At 32.5% G+C, this 19,580-nt stretch overlaps 1 protein-coding gene across 1 annotated transcript in view; it reads left to right on the top strand.

The window, feature by feature from the left end:
• The window catches only part of LOC107074268 (glutamate receptor ionotropic, kainate 2), a 77,179-nt gene that overhangs the window by 46,596 nt on the left and 11,003 nt on the right, over positions 1 to 19,580 (top strand). Inside the window, exons 9-12 of the mRNA XM_089170902.1 lie at positions 14,442 to 14,543; positions 15,281 to 15,382; positions 15,846 to 16,049; positions 18,457 to 18,660. Coding sequence (XP_089027028.1) covers positions 14,442 to 14,543; positions 15,281 to 15,382; positions 15,846 to 16,049; positions 18,457 to 18,660 — 612 coding nt within the window. The remainder of the gene's footprint in view (positions 1 to 14,441; positions 14,544 to 15,280; positions 15,383 to 15,845; positions 16,050 to 18,456; positions 18,661 to 19,580) is intronic.

Raw genomic sequence — 19,580 nt, 5'->3', positions numbered from 1 at the left:
TACCTTCGACTTTTCCCCAATGAAATTTTCTACTTACCAAACGTTCCCCATGAACTTCGTAGATGAGCGTTCTGAATTCAAATTGATAAATCGTTCCGTTTTTTTTCGTTCTTTTTAAAAGATGTTGGAAACTTGACATAAGTTAGTATATTTTGAGCAACTTTTTTCTTATCTTTCTCTGAACATCTTTTGCATATATTTATCGTACGACGTATACCATCATTGAATGGTATTCAGTATGTAATATACTTTCTCTTCGATTGACGAAAATTGACTTACACTTTTCATCTTTTTCTTCTTCTTCTTCTTCTTCTTCTTCTTTTTCATATTCGTAACTTTTATCCAAACCTTTGAAAACTAGAAAAAGATAAAACTAACGTTAAGAGACACAGAACGAATCTTGGATACTCGGTTAGTTCCCTTGCGGGCAAATATTTGATACGACAGAACGATGGGGAACGGACAACGAATCGAATAGATACAAAAGATAGAGAGAGAGAGAGAGAGAGAGAGAGAAAGCAAAAAAAATAAATAAATAAAAAAAGAAAAGATAAAAAGAAAGATAGGAAAGCAATCGTGGAAGGAGTGATTGAGACAAGAAATATTGTTCGTTGGAGAAAATTCAGGTGTGTCGAGTTAAAGAATCAAAAGGAATAAAAACAAAAACTCAACGACTACAAATTCTCTGTTTAAATCGATAAAAAAAAAAGAAGAAACAACCATTTGAAAAAATAATTATTAAATTATAACTTAGAGAATAGTATATCGAAAATTGATGTGTGAGAATTATTTTTAATAATTAATAAAAAAAACCTCAACTACGGTATAAAACATGAAACAAAAATCGTGTACAGTCGCGTTGGACAAAATGAAAGAAAACAAAAGATTGTTTCTAAAAGAATTATGGCCTCGCATATGGGATTTTGGAATTGACGATGGCGTTGGTGGGTTCAGAGATGGTCCAGTTTTTTTTCTTGAAAACGAACGAAAAATCGCAACGACCAACAACAAAAAATAAATAAATAAATAAATAAATAAATACAAAACAAACGAAAAAAGTAACTTGTAATAAATTTCAATCAACGGTTCGCACTCGCGAAGTATGGTGCGACGTGTTGTGCGACAGTCTCTCCTGTGGATAAATTGTTTAATACCGTGATGAACGGTTTTCAAAGCTGCCACGAACAGAAATCACATATCTTTCCATGACATTGCGCTTTTTCCTATTCGATTTAACGACCGTTTTCAACATTTAGTTTTCTTTCGTTGTTCAACCCGTAGGTACTTCCAACGCTTTACTTTCCTTCGATTTTATTTTCTAATCACTCGAAACACAATATCTGATCGATAATCGTAAATCTAGTTGAAAGAAAAATAAATAAAAATCATGTGTGCAGATCATACAAATTAAAAAAGTCATTATTATTACTTAGTTATAATAATTTTTACTTGTTTTGTAAATTTTTATTTAATAATTATTAATAATATAATATATAGGGTTGCATATACTTATAATAAGCTAATGTTCTTATAAATAATATTAAAATGTAACTTTTTAAATTGATATTTAGAATAATAATTTAATTACAGTAATTTTTACTTTTTTTTTGTAATTATTAATTTAATATATAATAATAATTTAATTTAAATATATAATATATAGGATTGCATCTCTATAATAGAAATAATGTTCTTATAAATTATGATAATTTAACTTATAATTTGTATTTAGAATAATAACAATTATAAATGAAATATATATTTTAACAATTCATATTAAAAATTCTCTTCTATTCTTTTTCTATTCTCACCTTCGAATTTCATACGTTAACTCTTTACTATATTTTTCTAGTACAAGAGATTTGCAAAGTTTGCATGACTCGAAGAAATGGAAAAAGAATGGAAAATACAGATTGTACTGGTTTGTATTATAATCTCTTTTATTTTTTTTTTTGTTATTCTCTCTCTCTCTCTCTCTCTCTCTCACGTTTCTTTTCGATAACAGAATAAATTTTATTTCTACGAGTGGGGAAACTGTTGGAAGAACGGAAATCATATATTTTTTTCACGCGCATAAAAAAGAAAGAAAAAAGAAAAAAATAAATAGAATGTGCGGGATTGGAGGGAACGGGGGAAAATATGCGTTTCCATAACCGTCCGGATGGATTGCGTACCATTTGGAAAGTATAGAAGGAAGGGAAAGTCGATACATAAATGCAATTTCGAACGGGTCAACCATTTCCGTGTTCCTAGCGGTCATCTACTCGTTTTGTAAATCATCAAACGTTGAAATATGCGTGTTATGATTTCAAATTAGCTTCCATATACAATAAGAATCTCTTATTTAATTGTCCCAAGTATGCGTTATGTAAAGTAGTTCTTGTTTAATGTGTTCAAGAAATGCACATTTAAATTCGCATAAATTTGAAATAAATTTCAATTTAAAATTGTATATTTATTTTTCAAAGAATACTTGGCTTCTTCTTTGGTCAGTAATTTTTTGTTTGTTTCAAGAATTAACAAAAAAATGAAAAAAGAAAAAGATAGAGAAAAGAAAAAGAATTTTGCAAAGTATAATATAATATATATTAGAAAGAAATGGACAATATAATATTTTATACTCGTGAAAAAAAAATATATATATATATATATCTTCTTACCTATCTTTTTGTCCGTTTAAATGCATTTTCATGCATATGCATCTGTTCTCGCATATCTCGATACACGAAAGTTCTTCTTCCATATAACCACGACTTCTCAACTTTTCGTTTTTAACATAAAACGTGTAGCAGCAGTAGAAGCAGCAGCTTCTTTATCGAACGTTCGTTCTTCTTCGAGTAAATCCATATCATATATCTCGCGTTAAGTTCTCCAACCTTTTTGCTATTAAAGCAGCTTGGTTGCTCTTGTTCTACTTTGCGCCAAGTTTCGCTCTGATCGCGAATGTGGTAATAGTTATCATTTTTTTTTCTTCTTCTTTTCTTCGTTGTTTCAAGAAAAACGATGCAAAGTATAACACGAAACAGTTCCATTATCGTTGAAAGCTCTATTAATTTCAAATGTATTCTCAACCTGAATTATCGATCTAAAATATAGAAAACACACTTCTTTGTTTTTTTTTTTTAAATGTCAATTATTATATTTTTAATTAAATACATTTACAACTCAAAATTACTATATGTATATATGTATATTACTATTATATATTACTATATAATAATTATTATTATTATTGAAAGAAAAAAGAAAATGCATATTACCTATTGAATATTCCCTATCGAATAATTAAAAATACTTGTGCAATGATAGATTGCATTGCGTTTAGCATTTAATTGAAGAACGGTATGGGATCGACTATAAATTTGTGAATCTATCAGGGAACGCGAACATCAACGTGGAATACGCATCGAAACTGATATTCCCTTGGGAAAAACGTAGGGAATAATAATTTATTCGAATCGATGATTCTCCAAGGAAATGATTAACTAGGAGTATCGTAGTACGATCGTATTATATCTATCTCAACGATCTACCACGAGTTTACCGATGAATTTTCCCGTATCGTGTATATCTACCTTGACTGTGTACAATTTTTACTGGGTTTTATTTTTTTATTTTTATTTTTTGTATTTTTTCCATCGAGATCAAACGTAATCTCCGCTTTAATGGTTCGCTCGATCGATCACTTCCGGATTTACCAAGGATGAAAAAATAAAAAAAATAAAAAAAAAAAACACTTTCTAAAACTCATCGATCAGGGTCTTAGTCTTTTCGATCGATCGTGTTCGACAACAAAAAAATCGATCGAAAAGATTAAAATCGAAGAGGCGTGAAAAAGACTTTTACTCGATGAACGATTTAACATTTCCAAAGATGGAAGAAATATAGGTGAAAGGACGATCGATCGATATCATCACCATCATCATCACCATCATCACCATCATCATCATCATCATCATTATCTTTGCAATGTTCTTCGTACGACTAGAAACGGAATGTAATATCTAATAAGGATTCGTAATGAACATATTGTCCAAAGATCGTTCTTGTTCATTTCCCCCCAAAGAAAAAAAAAAGAAAAGAACACTTAAACTCTGACACGCATTAATTTAATAACCACCTGGCACGTAGAGAAAGAGAGAGAGAGAGAGAGAGATAAAGAGATTCCAATATCGGTTGGTAGTTCTACGAAGGGCTCTAATCGACTCAAGATATTTCCATCTTACCAACCCTCTGTGGAATTTCAGAATGGTCCAGAACGAATACCAAACTAACGCGCCTATCCAATACCGGATTCTGAATTATGATTGATGTAGATCGTTGTGTTAAGTCGAATGGGGTTAAATTAGCATCTTTTAATGAGGGTTATCTATTCGATCATTATTCACAATTGTCAATGATCTTATCGTTAATCAAGGATAATCGAAATTATGTTAACACCTTCTCCTTTTTGTGTAAATTATTGAATAACATATATTTTCCACGATTATTCTCGAGATTCTTTTATCGATATTTTAGTCGTATAAATATAAAAAAAAAAAAAAAAAAAAACAGAAGAAAAAGAGAATCATTGTGAAATTGAATGTATAATACCGGAAATAAAAGGAACAATAAAGGGAATATGAGTATGGATAGTCCATTACAAGTCCATTAGATAATTACGAAGTTGCATATTGAGAGATAACCATGAGAGAAACTGGGAGATATATTTAAACGTTGGTTAAATGTGTTAGTGTGTTTTCCTTCTAAAGGACTATTTTATCTTGATCAAGTGGGTGGAGGAACAAATAAAAAAATAAAATAGAAATGAAAGAAAATCCTCTTGTAAAGTATACTTTTGATATTATTTTACAGTGTGTAAATACTGTTTCTCCTCTTTGTCTTTGTCTCCATCTATCTTGATTTCTCTCTCTCTCTCTCACTCTTTCGCTCTATTTAAAAGCATATCTGTGATAGCGTAAAAGCCATAAAACTACTTGGCGTAACTCCAAACGCGTTTATTGCGGGATTAGCTGGTCTCTCTCTCTCTCTCTCTCTCTCTGTGATTTTGTTTTTTTTTTATTCTGTGTCTTTCTTTCTCTTTTCTCCGTTTGTATTCTCTTAACTGAAGCATCCTTCCTTCGTCCTTTAAAGCATCTTTTCTACGTATAGGTCGATTTTGGCACAGGTGCAAATTTTTGTTTACCCTTCTACTTCTTCTCCTTTGGCATCAGTTACATATTTGCACGACTACCATCTCTTCTCTTCTCTTCTCTTCTCTTCTCTTCTCTTCTGGTTGTTTTCATGAAAGATACGGTAAGCAAGAGGTTGATGGGAACGAGAGAATATAACACCGAGCTAGGCTAACCTTTTAACCATGTAAATCGACTCACGCTGATACTACTCTCTACCAACTCTACTCTCGTAGTTTTCTCGTTATGCAAACCGTTTAAACCGTTTTAAATCTTTCCGCCTGGAGTGTTTCCGGTGATGCTACGTGTTCCTCTACCATATATATATATATATATATATTTTTTTTTTCCTTTTTCACAAAATAAAAAATAAAACAAAAATGGACAAGGATAAAATACAAATGCATAGACAACACCGTAACGAGCACATCAATGACGCCCTTCGGGTTAGAAAAAAAAACAAACTGATAGAGAGAAAAGAAAAAAAAAGGAAAAATCATTTATCTAGAATATTCATATATATATATAGATTTTTTACGATGATACGATACAGAAGGAGAGGAAAATTTTTCGTCGTCAATCTTTAAAGTATAAACTCTTGGCTACATATTTTTTTTTCTCCTTCCTACCGATGGATCAAAATTTGTCGATCGTAGAGAGAAATAGATTTTTACCTTCTTTTTTTACTCTTTTTATTTTTTTTTCTTTTTTTGTTACTCTCGTTCTCGATTCAAGCAGAAAAATCCACGGAAGGATGCTTGAAATTTACGATAAGCACGACCCTATCTCACCAACGATGGAATTTCGCGCATACTCCTTTTACGACCAATCCACGTGTCTGTTATGGAGAAAAAAAAACAAAAAGGCTTACCTCCCCCCCCCCCACCCTCCCACCTCCCACGTCCCCTCTTATGCTCTATTCTATCGACAGGTGTTCGAACTTTGGCATCGACCGCTCTTTTTTATCGCAGCTGAACTCGTACCAACCAACCAAAAAAAAACCCCTTTTCTCGCGTCCCTCTTCTGCACCTCGAGTTACGGATAATCTCAAAGCTGGGTAATTGGGGGGTGGGAGGAGGTCAGGAGAGGATTGAGGGGGTTGCTGCACGTTTTTATCAAACTCGCTTGTTTGTTCTAACAATATTTTTATTCTCTTCCATTTTTGAATACTCCGATGTAGTATCTACTTTCGTTAATTTTTCTCTTCGTGTCAAATCGATCAATCGTTTGTTAATAAATTTACGAATCAATAAAGTGGATTAATTAAGATTTTGCGGTGGATTCGCGTGTATTTATCGGACATTAGCTGATAGTAGCACGCGACACATAAACGACATCATCGAACGTTTCCATCTTCAAATCCTGGGGACTAAAAGCAGCTTAAACGGGACTATCTCTGGTTCGGAATTGTCCAACAGGATAGTAGGAGATCGAGATAGAATCAGAGTGAGATAGAGAGAGAGAGAGAGAGAGAGAGAGAGAGAGAGAGAGGAAGAAGGGAACAAAATGATATCGTTGGAAGATAGAAAGCAAGGTAGGTCCAAGTAATGCTAGTAAGCCCATTTGTCAAGGGTTCCGTTGAAACTTGCGATTAACGGGTCGAAGGACTAACTTTCTCTTCGTGTTAAACAAGTATCTATGTTCGTGAAACAATAACGTAGACGTTGCGAGAGGGAGAGAAAGAGAGAGAGAGAGAGAGAGAATGAAGGAAAGTGAGACAGTTAAGGTGGGAAAACGCTTTTCCTGCTTGTTTGTTATGCACAAAGAGGACTTATGGAAGAATATCCATGGGATAATGCATTCTCTCTGGTATTGTGAGATTGTCTAGTATACTTGTTAGGAATGATTGTGTGACGTTTCTAAAATATAATTCATTTCCATAACTGTATGATTATGAGATGGTATAATATTATACGATTTAGTAAAATGTGTGTCTCTTCTGTTACATACACGTTTTGATAACTATCTCGTATGTTCAATGTAAAATTAAGAAACCGTAGGAAGGAGTCGAAAACATGTGTATCGCAGGAAATGAAATGTCGTCGTAGAATAGAGCTTGCGGTGGTATCGGAACTCAACCCGAAGGAAATTCGTAGTATGCGTTGGCAAGCTTCCAAAATGGTATCCTAAACGTCACTCGGCTGTCATTAGCATCGCACATAGCACACGCGTTAACCAAAATGCTATTCGCACTCACGTTTATACGTCATAAATAGCGAGGTACCGACAGATAAATAATGTTCCTAGCTAGAGAATGAACGACCGACGATAACGTTTATCAATGGACGTGATATAGATATGAACTATTAGCGTCATTTTCCCATAGACACGAAACACAAACCATTCTTCTTCGTTTCGATATTTCAAATACTTATTCTTCTTTTTTTTTTTTTTTTCAATGCAGTTATTATAATAATAATAAGAGTAATGGTGGTGGTAATAGCATCGGAACGATTCGAGCACGTTCAAGTTCATCGGTCGTACACGAGGAAACCTTATGAAAACGGACGGTCCTCTTTCCCTACCTAACTTAATCCCAATTACATAGAGAATAGCCACCTTAGAATGTCGAGAGATATATCGGCTGGAATATCGAGCTCCTCGAAATAGACGTCAACCCTACCTACGGGGGTGGAAACTTCTGAGTCTGAGCAAGGTAGAAATTACCGTTGGTAACTAAGTTAGTTAGCGGTCCCTGATGTACATTTCGACGCATCGCTAAATCCTCGCCTAAGACGATGTTCAATGAATCGCTCAATTGAATCGAATCAAATTCAATTACTATCTCATCGATATAATCGTTCGCGTATGTATTCACCGATCAATGATTTTCTATCTCTGTAGGATCAACACTACTCATTAGATCACTTACTTATTTACTCATTTGCTTATTACTCACTGAAATTACATATGAGTTTAGTTACACATCAAACGTATGAATTATCTACACACATACACACACATTAATTTTTATTTATTTATTATTTTTGTAAAGCTATTTGATTAAATATGACATGTATACAGCTTTGTGCATATAGTATAGTCATACAGAAAAGTACTTCGTAAAATATTATATCACAGGCGGTAGTCTCGACAGCAGATAAAGCCATGAACACGCCATGCACGTAATATCGATACAACCGGAAATACAATCTATTCAAGTATCGATAACCGACTTGTATAAGACCATGGATACCGCGTTCTCGGAAAATCGAGATTTAAAATGTGATCCAAGTGACTTTTTCATTTGATCCTTATATTCATAACTATGAAAATTCTCTCAATCCTTTTCTAGTTTGTTTTTTACATTTATATTATTTATTCGTACATATTTATTCACTAATTAAACACAATTCTCACATAAGAGAAAAGTGTGATTAATTTTTATAATGGTCATTAAAACTCTTCAAGGCTTTTGGATAAACGAAATAAGAGTTTCATTTAAATCCCATAGAAAAAACTATTTCCATTTTGCTAAACCGTGATGACGACGTAGACGACGACGACGACGACGACAACGACTATGAATATACAATTTTAACGTAAATTCTTTTTCAACTGAGAAATAAATCCCCCAAATGTCATAAGTTAAAAATCACATTTTACATTTACTTATTAAAAATGAAAAAGAAAAAAAAGTAACAAAAATTAAAATAAAATACAAATCTTTCTCGTTATTATTTAACCTAATCAAAAATTCTATTTCTCAAAGGATCAAATTAAATAATTAAAACGAAAGTTTATGTTTTTATTTTTTAGAAAAAGAAAAAAGATGACATGCATACACATACATACACACACGAAAGGAAAATTGCATATGTGTTATCTACAAATTGAGTGGTCTCTTTTTATTGCATCAGAGAAAAAAAAACACGTTTGTATAAGAACGGTCAGAAGAAGAAAAAGAAAAAAAGGAAAAAAACAAGAAAGATAGAATCGATGTTAAGCTAGAAAAGCGAAAGAGTAGGAAGATAGAAGGGTGAAAAGGAAAAAGCATCAGGAGGTAGCGATGGTAGTGGTGATGGTGATGGTGGTGGTGGAGGAGGAGGAAGAGAGAAGGAGGGTCTCTACTCGACGTCTCGATTAATCGTGCAAGCACGAAGTACGATAATAGGATAGTGGAAGAGAGACAGAAATAGAGAAAGGTTGGGGTTTTCGCTAATTAAGCGCTTCCTAGATAAGCACTATTGTTGTTGATGTTTATTCTTTACACCGCAACACGACTCGTTTCTCTTTCGTGAACCTTCATCACACATAAAAGATAGAGACAGATAAAGGGAGAAACTTTGTCAAAATTGCTTTCACCAAAACGAAGCAAAAGAAATAAGGAAAAATGATCGAGTCCCGACGATTCATAAGATAATTTTGTTCTACTTTCTTTTCAAAAGCAAATGTTCCATTCATAACGTTATTTTCATAGTAACCAAGCTACTTCTTCTTCTTCTTCTTCTTCTTCTTCTTCCTTTTGCTTTTACACTTTTCTTTTTTTCTTACCTCCCTCGAATATAGAGATCATGGTAAATCTAATGAATTCTTATAACTTTGTCCATTTTACTCATACATATTTATTAAGATATAAGATAATAGAATCTAAATGTTATTAACTGTTTAATATTATTCAAATATTCAATACGTAATAGACAAAAAATAATAGACAGACTATTATTGTGTTTTATTATAACAATATGTATAATCGATTTATCGAAAGGATATCAAAAGCGTTTGATTCTTTGTAAATTAATTGAAATTTCTTTTCTCGATATGATTATTAAAAAATCGTTTAAGAAACGTGATAGAATATTAATAAGAAAAATCTAATTAGTAAAGTAGATGTCTTCGAGTATTATTAGTCTCTTATTCTTCGAAGAAGAAAAATAAAAAAAAAAACAAAAAAGTAACGTTAGAATAATTAAGCGGTTTTAAGGTGGTTTGCGTAATTCGGTCGTCGTCCAGTGCCATAGTAGTTTCTTTTTAATCCCAGCTAGAGTTATATGGGGGTGTAGGAAGTTAATGACCACTCGTGTAAGCGAAACACAGTAGGGAAGTTGTCCTTGGCTATTACACGAATTCGCTCGGAAGTCAGTACTTTAAAACTAGGCCAACAATACTTGCTTTGTAGAGAGAGAAAGAGAGAGAGAGAGAGAGAGAGAGAGAGAGAGAGAGAGAGAGAGTGTGCATTAATTTACGATCTTACTATGTTATCCCAAGTTCTCCCTAACTTTACAGATACATGCGTCTTATCCTTTATACACTAATTTCTTCCCACTCTCTTGACTTTACAAAATGTCACTTAAAAGTTCCTCTTTGTTTGTTATTTCATTCGTTGCTTAATTACGCGTTTGTTTCTCTCATTTGAATGAAAACTTTTCTAATAATAACTTTTATATATTGTAAGGGAAAAAATTCAAATAAAATACAAATAATTTATGAAGAATAATAAAAAAAAAAAAAATTAAAAAAATAGACGAAGACAATCATTGATATCAGTGCAACCATTTCGATTCTTGGTGTGAACATTAGCTATCATCGATGCGGTTTTTAGGTACCTGCTTCTCATGGAAATCCCCGTGGTTTTACACTACGATATTCCATGGAACAATTTGACTCGATTCACCGACCACATTCACATACGCATTGACGTTTCGATCGATGTCCTGTTCTTTCTTTCTCTCTCTCTCTCTCTCTCTCTCTCTCTTTTTCTATTTTTTTTCTTTTTTCTTTCACACTTTTTATTTTTTTTCTATCCTCTGTCATACACACACATACACACACATACACATATTCTATATATATTCGTTCTTCGACAAGCAATCGTAAATTCAAATTCACGCGACACGATTCATACTCCTCGCACTCATTTTAACACCGAAATACTATCACCTTTGAAAGGGTAGGTGGGTTCCTATCACAAATCCACGTGAATGGTTTACACGTTCGCAAATTTGCCCATGAAATTTCTACGTCGAAAATATCTACTTTATATATATATATTAAAGTGTAGGACACATTTACTCTATTATTTCGTACGTAACGAAATTCAATATTCGATAGACTTGATTAAAAAGCTAATTTTCATACGCGTGAAGTAAAACTACGTGTCTACGTATCTCATCTTCGATAATATTGCTTTTATCATGGTCATAAAATGAACTAAATTATTATTTCACTTATCGATACGCGAAATCTTTTCAAAAGATAGAAAGTTCACGATATCGAAATTGGGGGTAATTAATTTAAAAAAAAAAAAAAAAAAAAGTCACAGTTCCTCTTGTTTTTCATTTTGAAGAAAATCGATCGCAAAATTTACGTACAAAACGTAACAGTCGTAATAAAAATTAATTAGACGAATAATTTCATTAGTTACGTACGATACTTTTTCTATTAAACGAAGCAACTAATCGAAATAAATTAATTGCATTTCGTATATATTTAACATTGGTTAGGTAAAAGAAATAGCTTATTAAAATAATACGCACGAGTTGACGCGTGTAACGACATTAGTTAATGAAAAAGCACATTTTCGCGTAGCAAGAAAGTACGATATCATCATCATCATCATCATCATCATCATCATCATCATTACAAGTACATCATCGTTTCATCTTTATTAATAGCAAATGAACTTTTAACAAATGTCACATAATGGTATATACTTCCATATACATTTATTTTATCCCCAAAAAAATTCATTCTCCTAATGGTAAGCGTAGAATTTCTATAGATATTTTTGTCGTGTACGATTTTTAATAAAATTCTCAACACACGTAGTATTAGAATCGTGTCTGACAATGAAATAAAAGTAAAAGAAAAAAAAAATAGAGTTAGATTATTTAATCCCCGTAATGCAAAAAAAAAAAAAAAAGAAAAAAATCTTCAAGTCACGTCGAAAGGGCTCAAAAGGATAACGGTATTAGCTAGCAAAAGTAACCACCGGTAGTGTAACAACACTAAAAGATATGCAGATTTCGTAGGAGAGTGAAGGTAGAAAAATAAAGAAAAAAGACAAAAATAAAATAAAGAAGAAGAAGAAGAAGAAGAATAGACAAAGTAGAGTCACGTATATGAAACAAGTCGGAGAGGACTGTGAAATCCTTCGCAGAAAAATCCTTTGCGTTTCGTTTTTAAGCCAAGTGAGGAGGGTAGAGTCCTCCCCCAAACCCATTTCTTATATTCCATTCGCGTGCGAAGGATATAAGGTTGAACTGCTGGTCTCTCTCTCTCTCTCTCTCTCTCTCACTCTCTCTCTTTCTCTCTCTTCAAGAAGAAACGTTTGTTTGAACGACGAAAGATGAGCGCGAGATTTCTGAATGACGTTTTTTTTTTATTTTACTCAAAAATAAAAGGGAGATTCCCTTCGGTAAAATATGACCAACCTAATAACAATTTACAATTATCATTTGGTAATTTTTTTTTCTTTCTCTCTTTATTCTCTTCTTTCTTTTTTTTAATTTTTTGATTCACGTTCAAGGTGAACAAAAATTCTAATCACGTTCGCGAATTGGTATTAAACTTTTTGTTCCTTGTATAATTAGATTTCTTTATCTTTTCTTTTCTTTTCTTTTCTTTTCTTTTCTCCTTTTGTTTTTTTTTTTTTTTTTTTTTTTTCTTAAAAAGAATTAGCAAACGTACTATGTACTCTACGTGCTATTAAATATAACATTAAACGAAATCTTGTTAGTAAAAAGATATCCAAGTGTTTTGGTGTCTATCAAATAAAACGCGTTATTTTTCTCTGGTTAAAATTACGTTTTCGACAGCAAATCGTGGATCCGTCTCTTTTACTTTCTAAAGCAAATAACTCCTCAATTTACGATGTTTGTTATCACCTTCGATAGCAGAAGAGAAAATGCCGTGCACGAAAATCCCTGGTGAGAGTTGGTTGCAGTTCGCGTTAGCCACATATGTATATATATATATAAATCTGTCTCTCTCTCGCTCTCTCTATATATATATATGTTTACAATACTATCTATATATTATATTATATACGTTGATCATTGTACGTAGAGAAAATAGTGCGAGGGTTGAAAACATATAAACCACCATAATGTACGTCGTCGAATGACCAGCAAGTCATTTCAACCATATGTGATTCCGATCACGTACGCGTATCTGTGGTGTAACTTACGCTTTAACTGAAATTAGGACGAAAGAGTCTTTGTCGCTGACGAGAGTAAAATCGAACGGGTAGAAAACGTTCCTATTCCGTTGAAAAAGTTTTACGGATTTAAAAGCAACTCCTCTACTGATTACATCGCTGCCATTTACTCTTCTTCTAATTAAATCGTTCGTTCCTCTCTCTCTCTCTCTCTCTCTCTCTCTCTCTCTCTCCCTCTACCATCGAAAACTCGACGAAAGCTTTTTATCGTTTCTTCTAACTAACTTCAATCAAATTTACGAGTAGTAGTATATATATATATATGTGTGTGTATCGTTAGATCGACGACTAAGTCGATAACTAATAAAAATAAAAAACAAAAAAGTAAGGAAGAAAGTTAAAAACCAACAATCATTTAATTTTATTCGTTCTACTTCGAACGTCTCTGACAATAAGCTTTGATCTTACCTACGTGTTTTCAAAAAACTAACTCGTAACTATTTTATGACAATCGTATCTTATTACGAAACCATGTGTTTGATTGTGTTAGAATTGTCATCATTTTTGATAGTTTTAATTGACTAAGAATAAAACGAGATTGAAATACTTTATTCTATTAAATAAACGTTTAACTAACCTTCTAGTTGATTCGTTAAATACTTTTGCAATTTCGTTAATAACGAGTGAAGTTAGTATTTCTTTGCTTTATCGATTTACGAACGTGATGAGTAGGTATATGAATAACCTCAGTGATTCGAAATATTTGAAAAGAAATGTAAATAATATAAATCTGACAATTTTTGTATTTTTTCTGTTTTAGTTTTTTTACTTTCTTTATTTTCTCTTTTGTTTTAAATTAATCAAACGATTTCTCGCGCATAGATTAAAAGCAGAAAACGACTTGAGAAAGATCTGAAAAGCCTCAAGATTGATCGACTTTCAAGTAGAATCTATCTTATCCGAGTTAGGGTTCGATTACACTGTCCAAAGTTAAATCACTTTTCTCTCGATGTAGTATAATGAGCTTTAAAATGTTCTTTCTGAATAGTATCTCACGCTATGACGAGAACGATCGAATCAAAACGCGTACTTTTATTATTTTACTTTTGTTTTATATAATAAAAAAATTTTGACTATAATTACGATAGTATTTTAGGACAATTTGATTACAGGTCGAAATGAAAGGAATTTCCGGGCCTATAGAATTTAAAGAAGGACGAAGAATTCAATTTAAATTGGACTTATTGAAGTTAAAGCAGCATTCCTTGGTCAAGGTAGGAATATAATATTATGAATAATCCCTTTTTAAAACGGATAATTTTTTAAAACGATAATGCTTCCTTCTTTTTTCCCCTATGACTCTTTTGCATATCATCAAAGATGCATTAAATATTTTTAAGGAATCGTTTAACTTTCTGTCAAATTTTCTATAAAAAGAAAAGTAAACACGTGATTGGTCAACAAAGTGTTAAATCTTTAAATATGTTATTATCTATCTTTTTTCTTTTCTACCTTCTTTTAAATTTTTTCAACCAAAACGTTTTTCTTTTCAAAAAATCATGTGTGCAGATCACACGCGTTCGAAGTGAAACATTCAAAAAACTAAGCATAAAAAATACCCTACTACTTATCGGAAAAGTAGTGAGGTTTTTTCCGAAAAGTAGTGAGGTTTTGTCCGAAAAGTAGTAAGGTCATTTCTTTTCTACTTAAAAATGTTTCTATTTCATTGAAAAATTAATATTAAATTATTTATTTCATAAATATTATTCCTATTAATGATTATGAAATGTATAGATTAAAATATTTGTATAGTCTGCAAAATTTTACAAACAAATAAATTGATTATAAGATACATGAGAGAAAAAGAATTAGACAACATTGTAGAATACTTTTTTTATAATCACTTCCTATTCTAAAGAAGTTTTCACTGAAAAAAAAATATAAAATCATATAATATACTTGTATATAAGTGACATTATTAAATATGAATATTAAATTAATGTGGTGACAGGTAGGAGAATGGCGTCCTGGTGTTGGGGTCAACGTCACAGATACCGCAGCATTCTACGAAGCAAGTTCAGCTAATGTAACACTGATAGTTATCACAATATTGGTAAGTTATCGTAGTTGATTAATATTGTATATTTAGAATTAATAAATTATTTATTTATAATATATTACGATAACTCTTTTTCTCTTTCTCTATGAAATGTTTTGCTTTTTTTCTTTTTTTTTTTTTTTTTGTTAGTAACATTTATATTGTCCATATAGATTTTTCAAATAGATATTCGTAGGTCGGTCGCGAAACAAGAGGGTAAAATATCAAGCAAGAAGGCATTTTGTTTGATTTCTTCGCGATGATTGAGACAAATATTTTCATTTTGTTATTTTATCTCCCTCTTTCCTCCCCCCCCCCTGGAAAATGTTCGATTGTACGTGGAATAGAAAAAGAAAGAAAAATAATATATATATATATATATATATAGGAGTTTTGCAAAAAGGATTTTTTCCACCTTTACGATGAATCAAATATCATCGATTTTGATATTTCTTGCATGAGTTTCATTCGTGGACAGGAAACACCGTATGTGATGATGCACTACGAAAAGAACTACACCGGGAATTCGCGGTTTTATGGTTTTTGCGTGGACCTGCTCGAGGCGGTGGCAAGAGAAGTCGGATTCTCGTATCGACTGGATTTGGTACCTGACAGGAAGTACGGTGCAAGAGATCCTGAAACAGGCGAATGGAACGGCATCGTCAGAGAACTCATGCGACATGTATGATTTGGTTTGTTTGATTTATTAGATTTCAATCGAATTCATATATATTTATATATATATTTATATATTTTTTGATTGCTCTTATCTCTTTTTTTAGATAATACTCCCCTTTTATTATTTTAAAATTTATCTTCTCTATTGATCTTTTTTTTGATCTCTTTTTGATCTCGTTGTAGTTGTAGTATTATATTTCACCTAACAAGTAGACATCGATATGTTATACGTTCCACAACACACGTTCTTCCCTTTATCACTCGATTATATTGCACTTATAATTCTGCTTATTGATTAGTACCTCGTTTAATATGTTTGTTTTATTATTGTTATCTCTCTTTTTCTCTTTCTTTGTATTCGTTTAATCGATTACGCTTGTATAATGCTCTTTTTATTTCCTGATCTTTCTATTATACGTAATAATCAAATAAATCAATCTCGAAACAGAATAAAACTACGGAAAACCGTGGAGAAATTGCGTAAGCCATTAATTTATCAAAATCGATCATTATTTTTCATTTCATTGATGTGTTTCATTAATTTTATTGCTTCGATATTTGTTCTTTGCAAAAATACATATTTTATATTATAGATATTATCATTATTACACTTTAGATTTAAGATGCATATGTTGTCGTGTAGAATATTATATATCTCTCTCCCTAACCTTTACCAAGCCCTGTTCCCTCTCTCAAACCCCATGGATTATGTATTCCGCTTGGCTATTCCTCATAGTTCTCAGAAACGTGCGAGAACGTCAAAACTATGACGTGCATTTATATCGAAGTAACGCTATTTAAAAAGTCTTAATATTAAATTTCAACTCCTACGTAAAAGAAATATTCGTTTTGCCAAGTTTAATTGCTCTCTCTCTCTCTCTCTCTCTGTCTTTCTTTCTTTCTGTAGTTGATTTGATATCGTAGAAACAGTAAACTGGAACGAAGAGATAGAAGCTGGTGGAACCTTAAGTGTACATTTTTGACGGTGAGTTTAACAAATTTATATAACATTTCCATTAGAAATTTACGCGTTTATTCGTACGATATTATAATAAAAAAAAAAGAAAAGAAAAATAATCATATGAAAATAACCATAATAAATTTTTGTGAATGTAAAATATTCTACAATATATGTTGCTTCGAAAAAATTACTAATCTCTCGCTAGCTGCCATTGAAGTAAAATGCATCATTGTGTCCTGGCTTAATGTACAAAACTCGCCCGATAAAATGTACATAAATTTTTCTTTCTTTTCCTTTCTTCTACATTAATCGTAAATGTGGTATAAGAGAGATGGGGAGTTTGGGCAAAAAAAAAAAAAAAAAAAAACAACAACATAAGTTCGTAGATTGTACGCGTAAGGGTATCTGAACGATGTCGACCATTATCTCAAACCATACTTCCTGTGTATGGGACTTTTTCCTCGCGTAACATTGACTCGTAACGATGACAAATATAACGTGAAAGAAACTTAGTATTATACATTTAAACTTAACGTTTAAAGTAAGTGCCAGGAAAGTGGTAGGTAAGTAGGTAGGTAGGTAGGTAGGTAGGTAGGTAGGTAGATAGGTAGGTGAAATTGATTGGGTAAATACTCGATGCGAGACAAGTGGATAAAAGTGTGTCTAAGTGGTCAGAGGTCAAACTGACGAAAGAAAAATACAAAAAAGAAATGTTATTTGCGTTTTCATTGGCTACTGTTTTGATTTTTTTCATTTCTTTTTGATCTACAAATATTCTTTCACGTAAGAACAATCAATTTTCCATTAATTAATTCACATGGAAATTCCAATAAAACGAATTTTCACGATATAATATCTGTGTGAGTTAACACGAGTATTATTCACTTATCATTTCGCGATGTTGGTTTGTCGGTTGCTTATACATTCATAGAGAGACCGTGTTCTTCCTAACTTCTCTGTCTTTCTATTTCTCTCTCTTCCTCTCTTTCTTTTACCACTGAACATAACGAGCTTTGTGGAATAGTAATCCATTTAAGTGGTCGATCGGCATCGCTATCGAAACAGAGGGTGAACAGAGAGTGAGAAAGAGAGAAAGACAGTGTAACACTTTGACCAATCGATTCATTCTAATTTCTTTCCTATCCTCCTATACTACTTCTATCTTTTTTCTCCTTTCTCTTTTTTCACTTCAAACGAGTCGTCGGAAAATAGAATAAGAATCGATGTAAGGGGGAGGAAAGGGGTGAGAAAGTTACGATAGAAGGATGAAGAAGAAGAAAAGGAAGAAGAAGAAGAAGAACAAGTGAAAAATATAAAAAAGAAAAAAAGAAAGAAAGGAACGAAAGGTTCGAATGAAGATGGAAGAAAAGGGTGGATTTGAGTTAAAGACCGAAGAAAGTGGTGATGGTGATGGTAGCTCCTTTTTATGGTCCCTTCCCCCGCCCTATAGGAGCAGCCGTACGTAATGCTGAGGAGCAGAGGGAATTTCAGTGGAAACGAGCGTTACGAGGGCTTCTGCATCGACCTGCTGAAGGAGATAGCACACATGGTGGGCTTCACCTACAGGATCGAGCTCGTGCCGGATGGCAAGTACGGCGTTTACGATTACGAGACCGGCGAATGGAACGGAATAGTTCGCCAACTGATGGACAAGGTGAGCTACCACTACGTGCGTTTTCACTCCGAGGCGTAATTATTAATCGCAATATGATTATTCGATCCTGAATTCTTCAAACCTCGCTTCTATAACAGCCCTTTTTTTATATCCATTTGTTGTCCCCACATTCATTTCAAATAAATCGTGTGAATCGTATACATCACGTACTTCAAAATCTCAAAGCTTGACAAGAAAAACTAAACGTAAGAAAATATCGTAGAATATAAAAGAATATACCATCTTTTTGGCATGATATTATAAAAAGACAAAAAAAAAAAAAACAATTTTCTGCGTATATTCGTCGTTTGACTCAGCGATTTGACTTCTTCGTCCTCATGTAAAGGTCTCCCTTTATATTACACATATAGATATATATATATGTTGAAGTAAAATAGAAAAACTCAACGCTATGGGATAAAAGAAAGAAAGGAAAGAATCAGCAGAGAATCTTTTGTGTTACGTTATCGAGTAAGCATCGAGAAAAGACAGGTATCTTTATATAGACATATCTAGTTTCTACAGCGACATAAGGTACGAGAAATAAATCTACCTAAACTGGGTATGGTGTGGTGGCACCGTAGTAGTGCTTCAACGGGGAAAAAGTATGTGCTTTTTCAAACGCTGAAAAAGCAGTTACACACATAGATAGATAGATACATATATACACGTAGAAAATTTCAAGTGCGTATGTAATACGTACTTTGTGAAATTCTACCCTTCTTCCTACTTACCCTTTTACTCCCTTTCTTTCTTTTCCCTTCCTTCATTTTCTTTTTCGTTTGCTTTCAATCCATCTGTTTTTCTTCCTCGTTTATTTATTTTTATGTCTTTTTGTGTTTTGCCCCCTTTTATGTTTTTCCTTTCATTCGACACCGATCAATTTCTATTTCATTCTATTCGTCACACAGTTCTTTCCA

This window comes from Polistes dominula, unplaced genomic scaffold, assembly GCF_049000335.1.
Source record: "Polistes dominula isolate Pdom_NZ unplaced genomic scaffold, Pdom_raw_medaka contig_79, whole genome shotgun sequence".
In the NCBI taxonomy this organism is placed as follows: Eukaryota; Metazoa; Arthropoda; class Insecta; order Hymenoptera; family Vespidae; genus Polistes; species Polistes dominula.
This window is presented reverse-complemented; position numbering and strand designations above follow the sequence as displayed.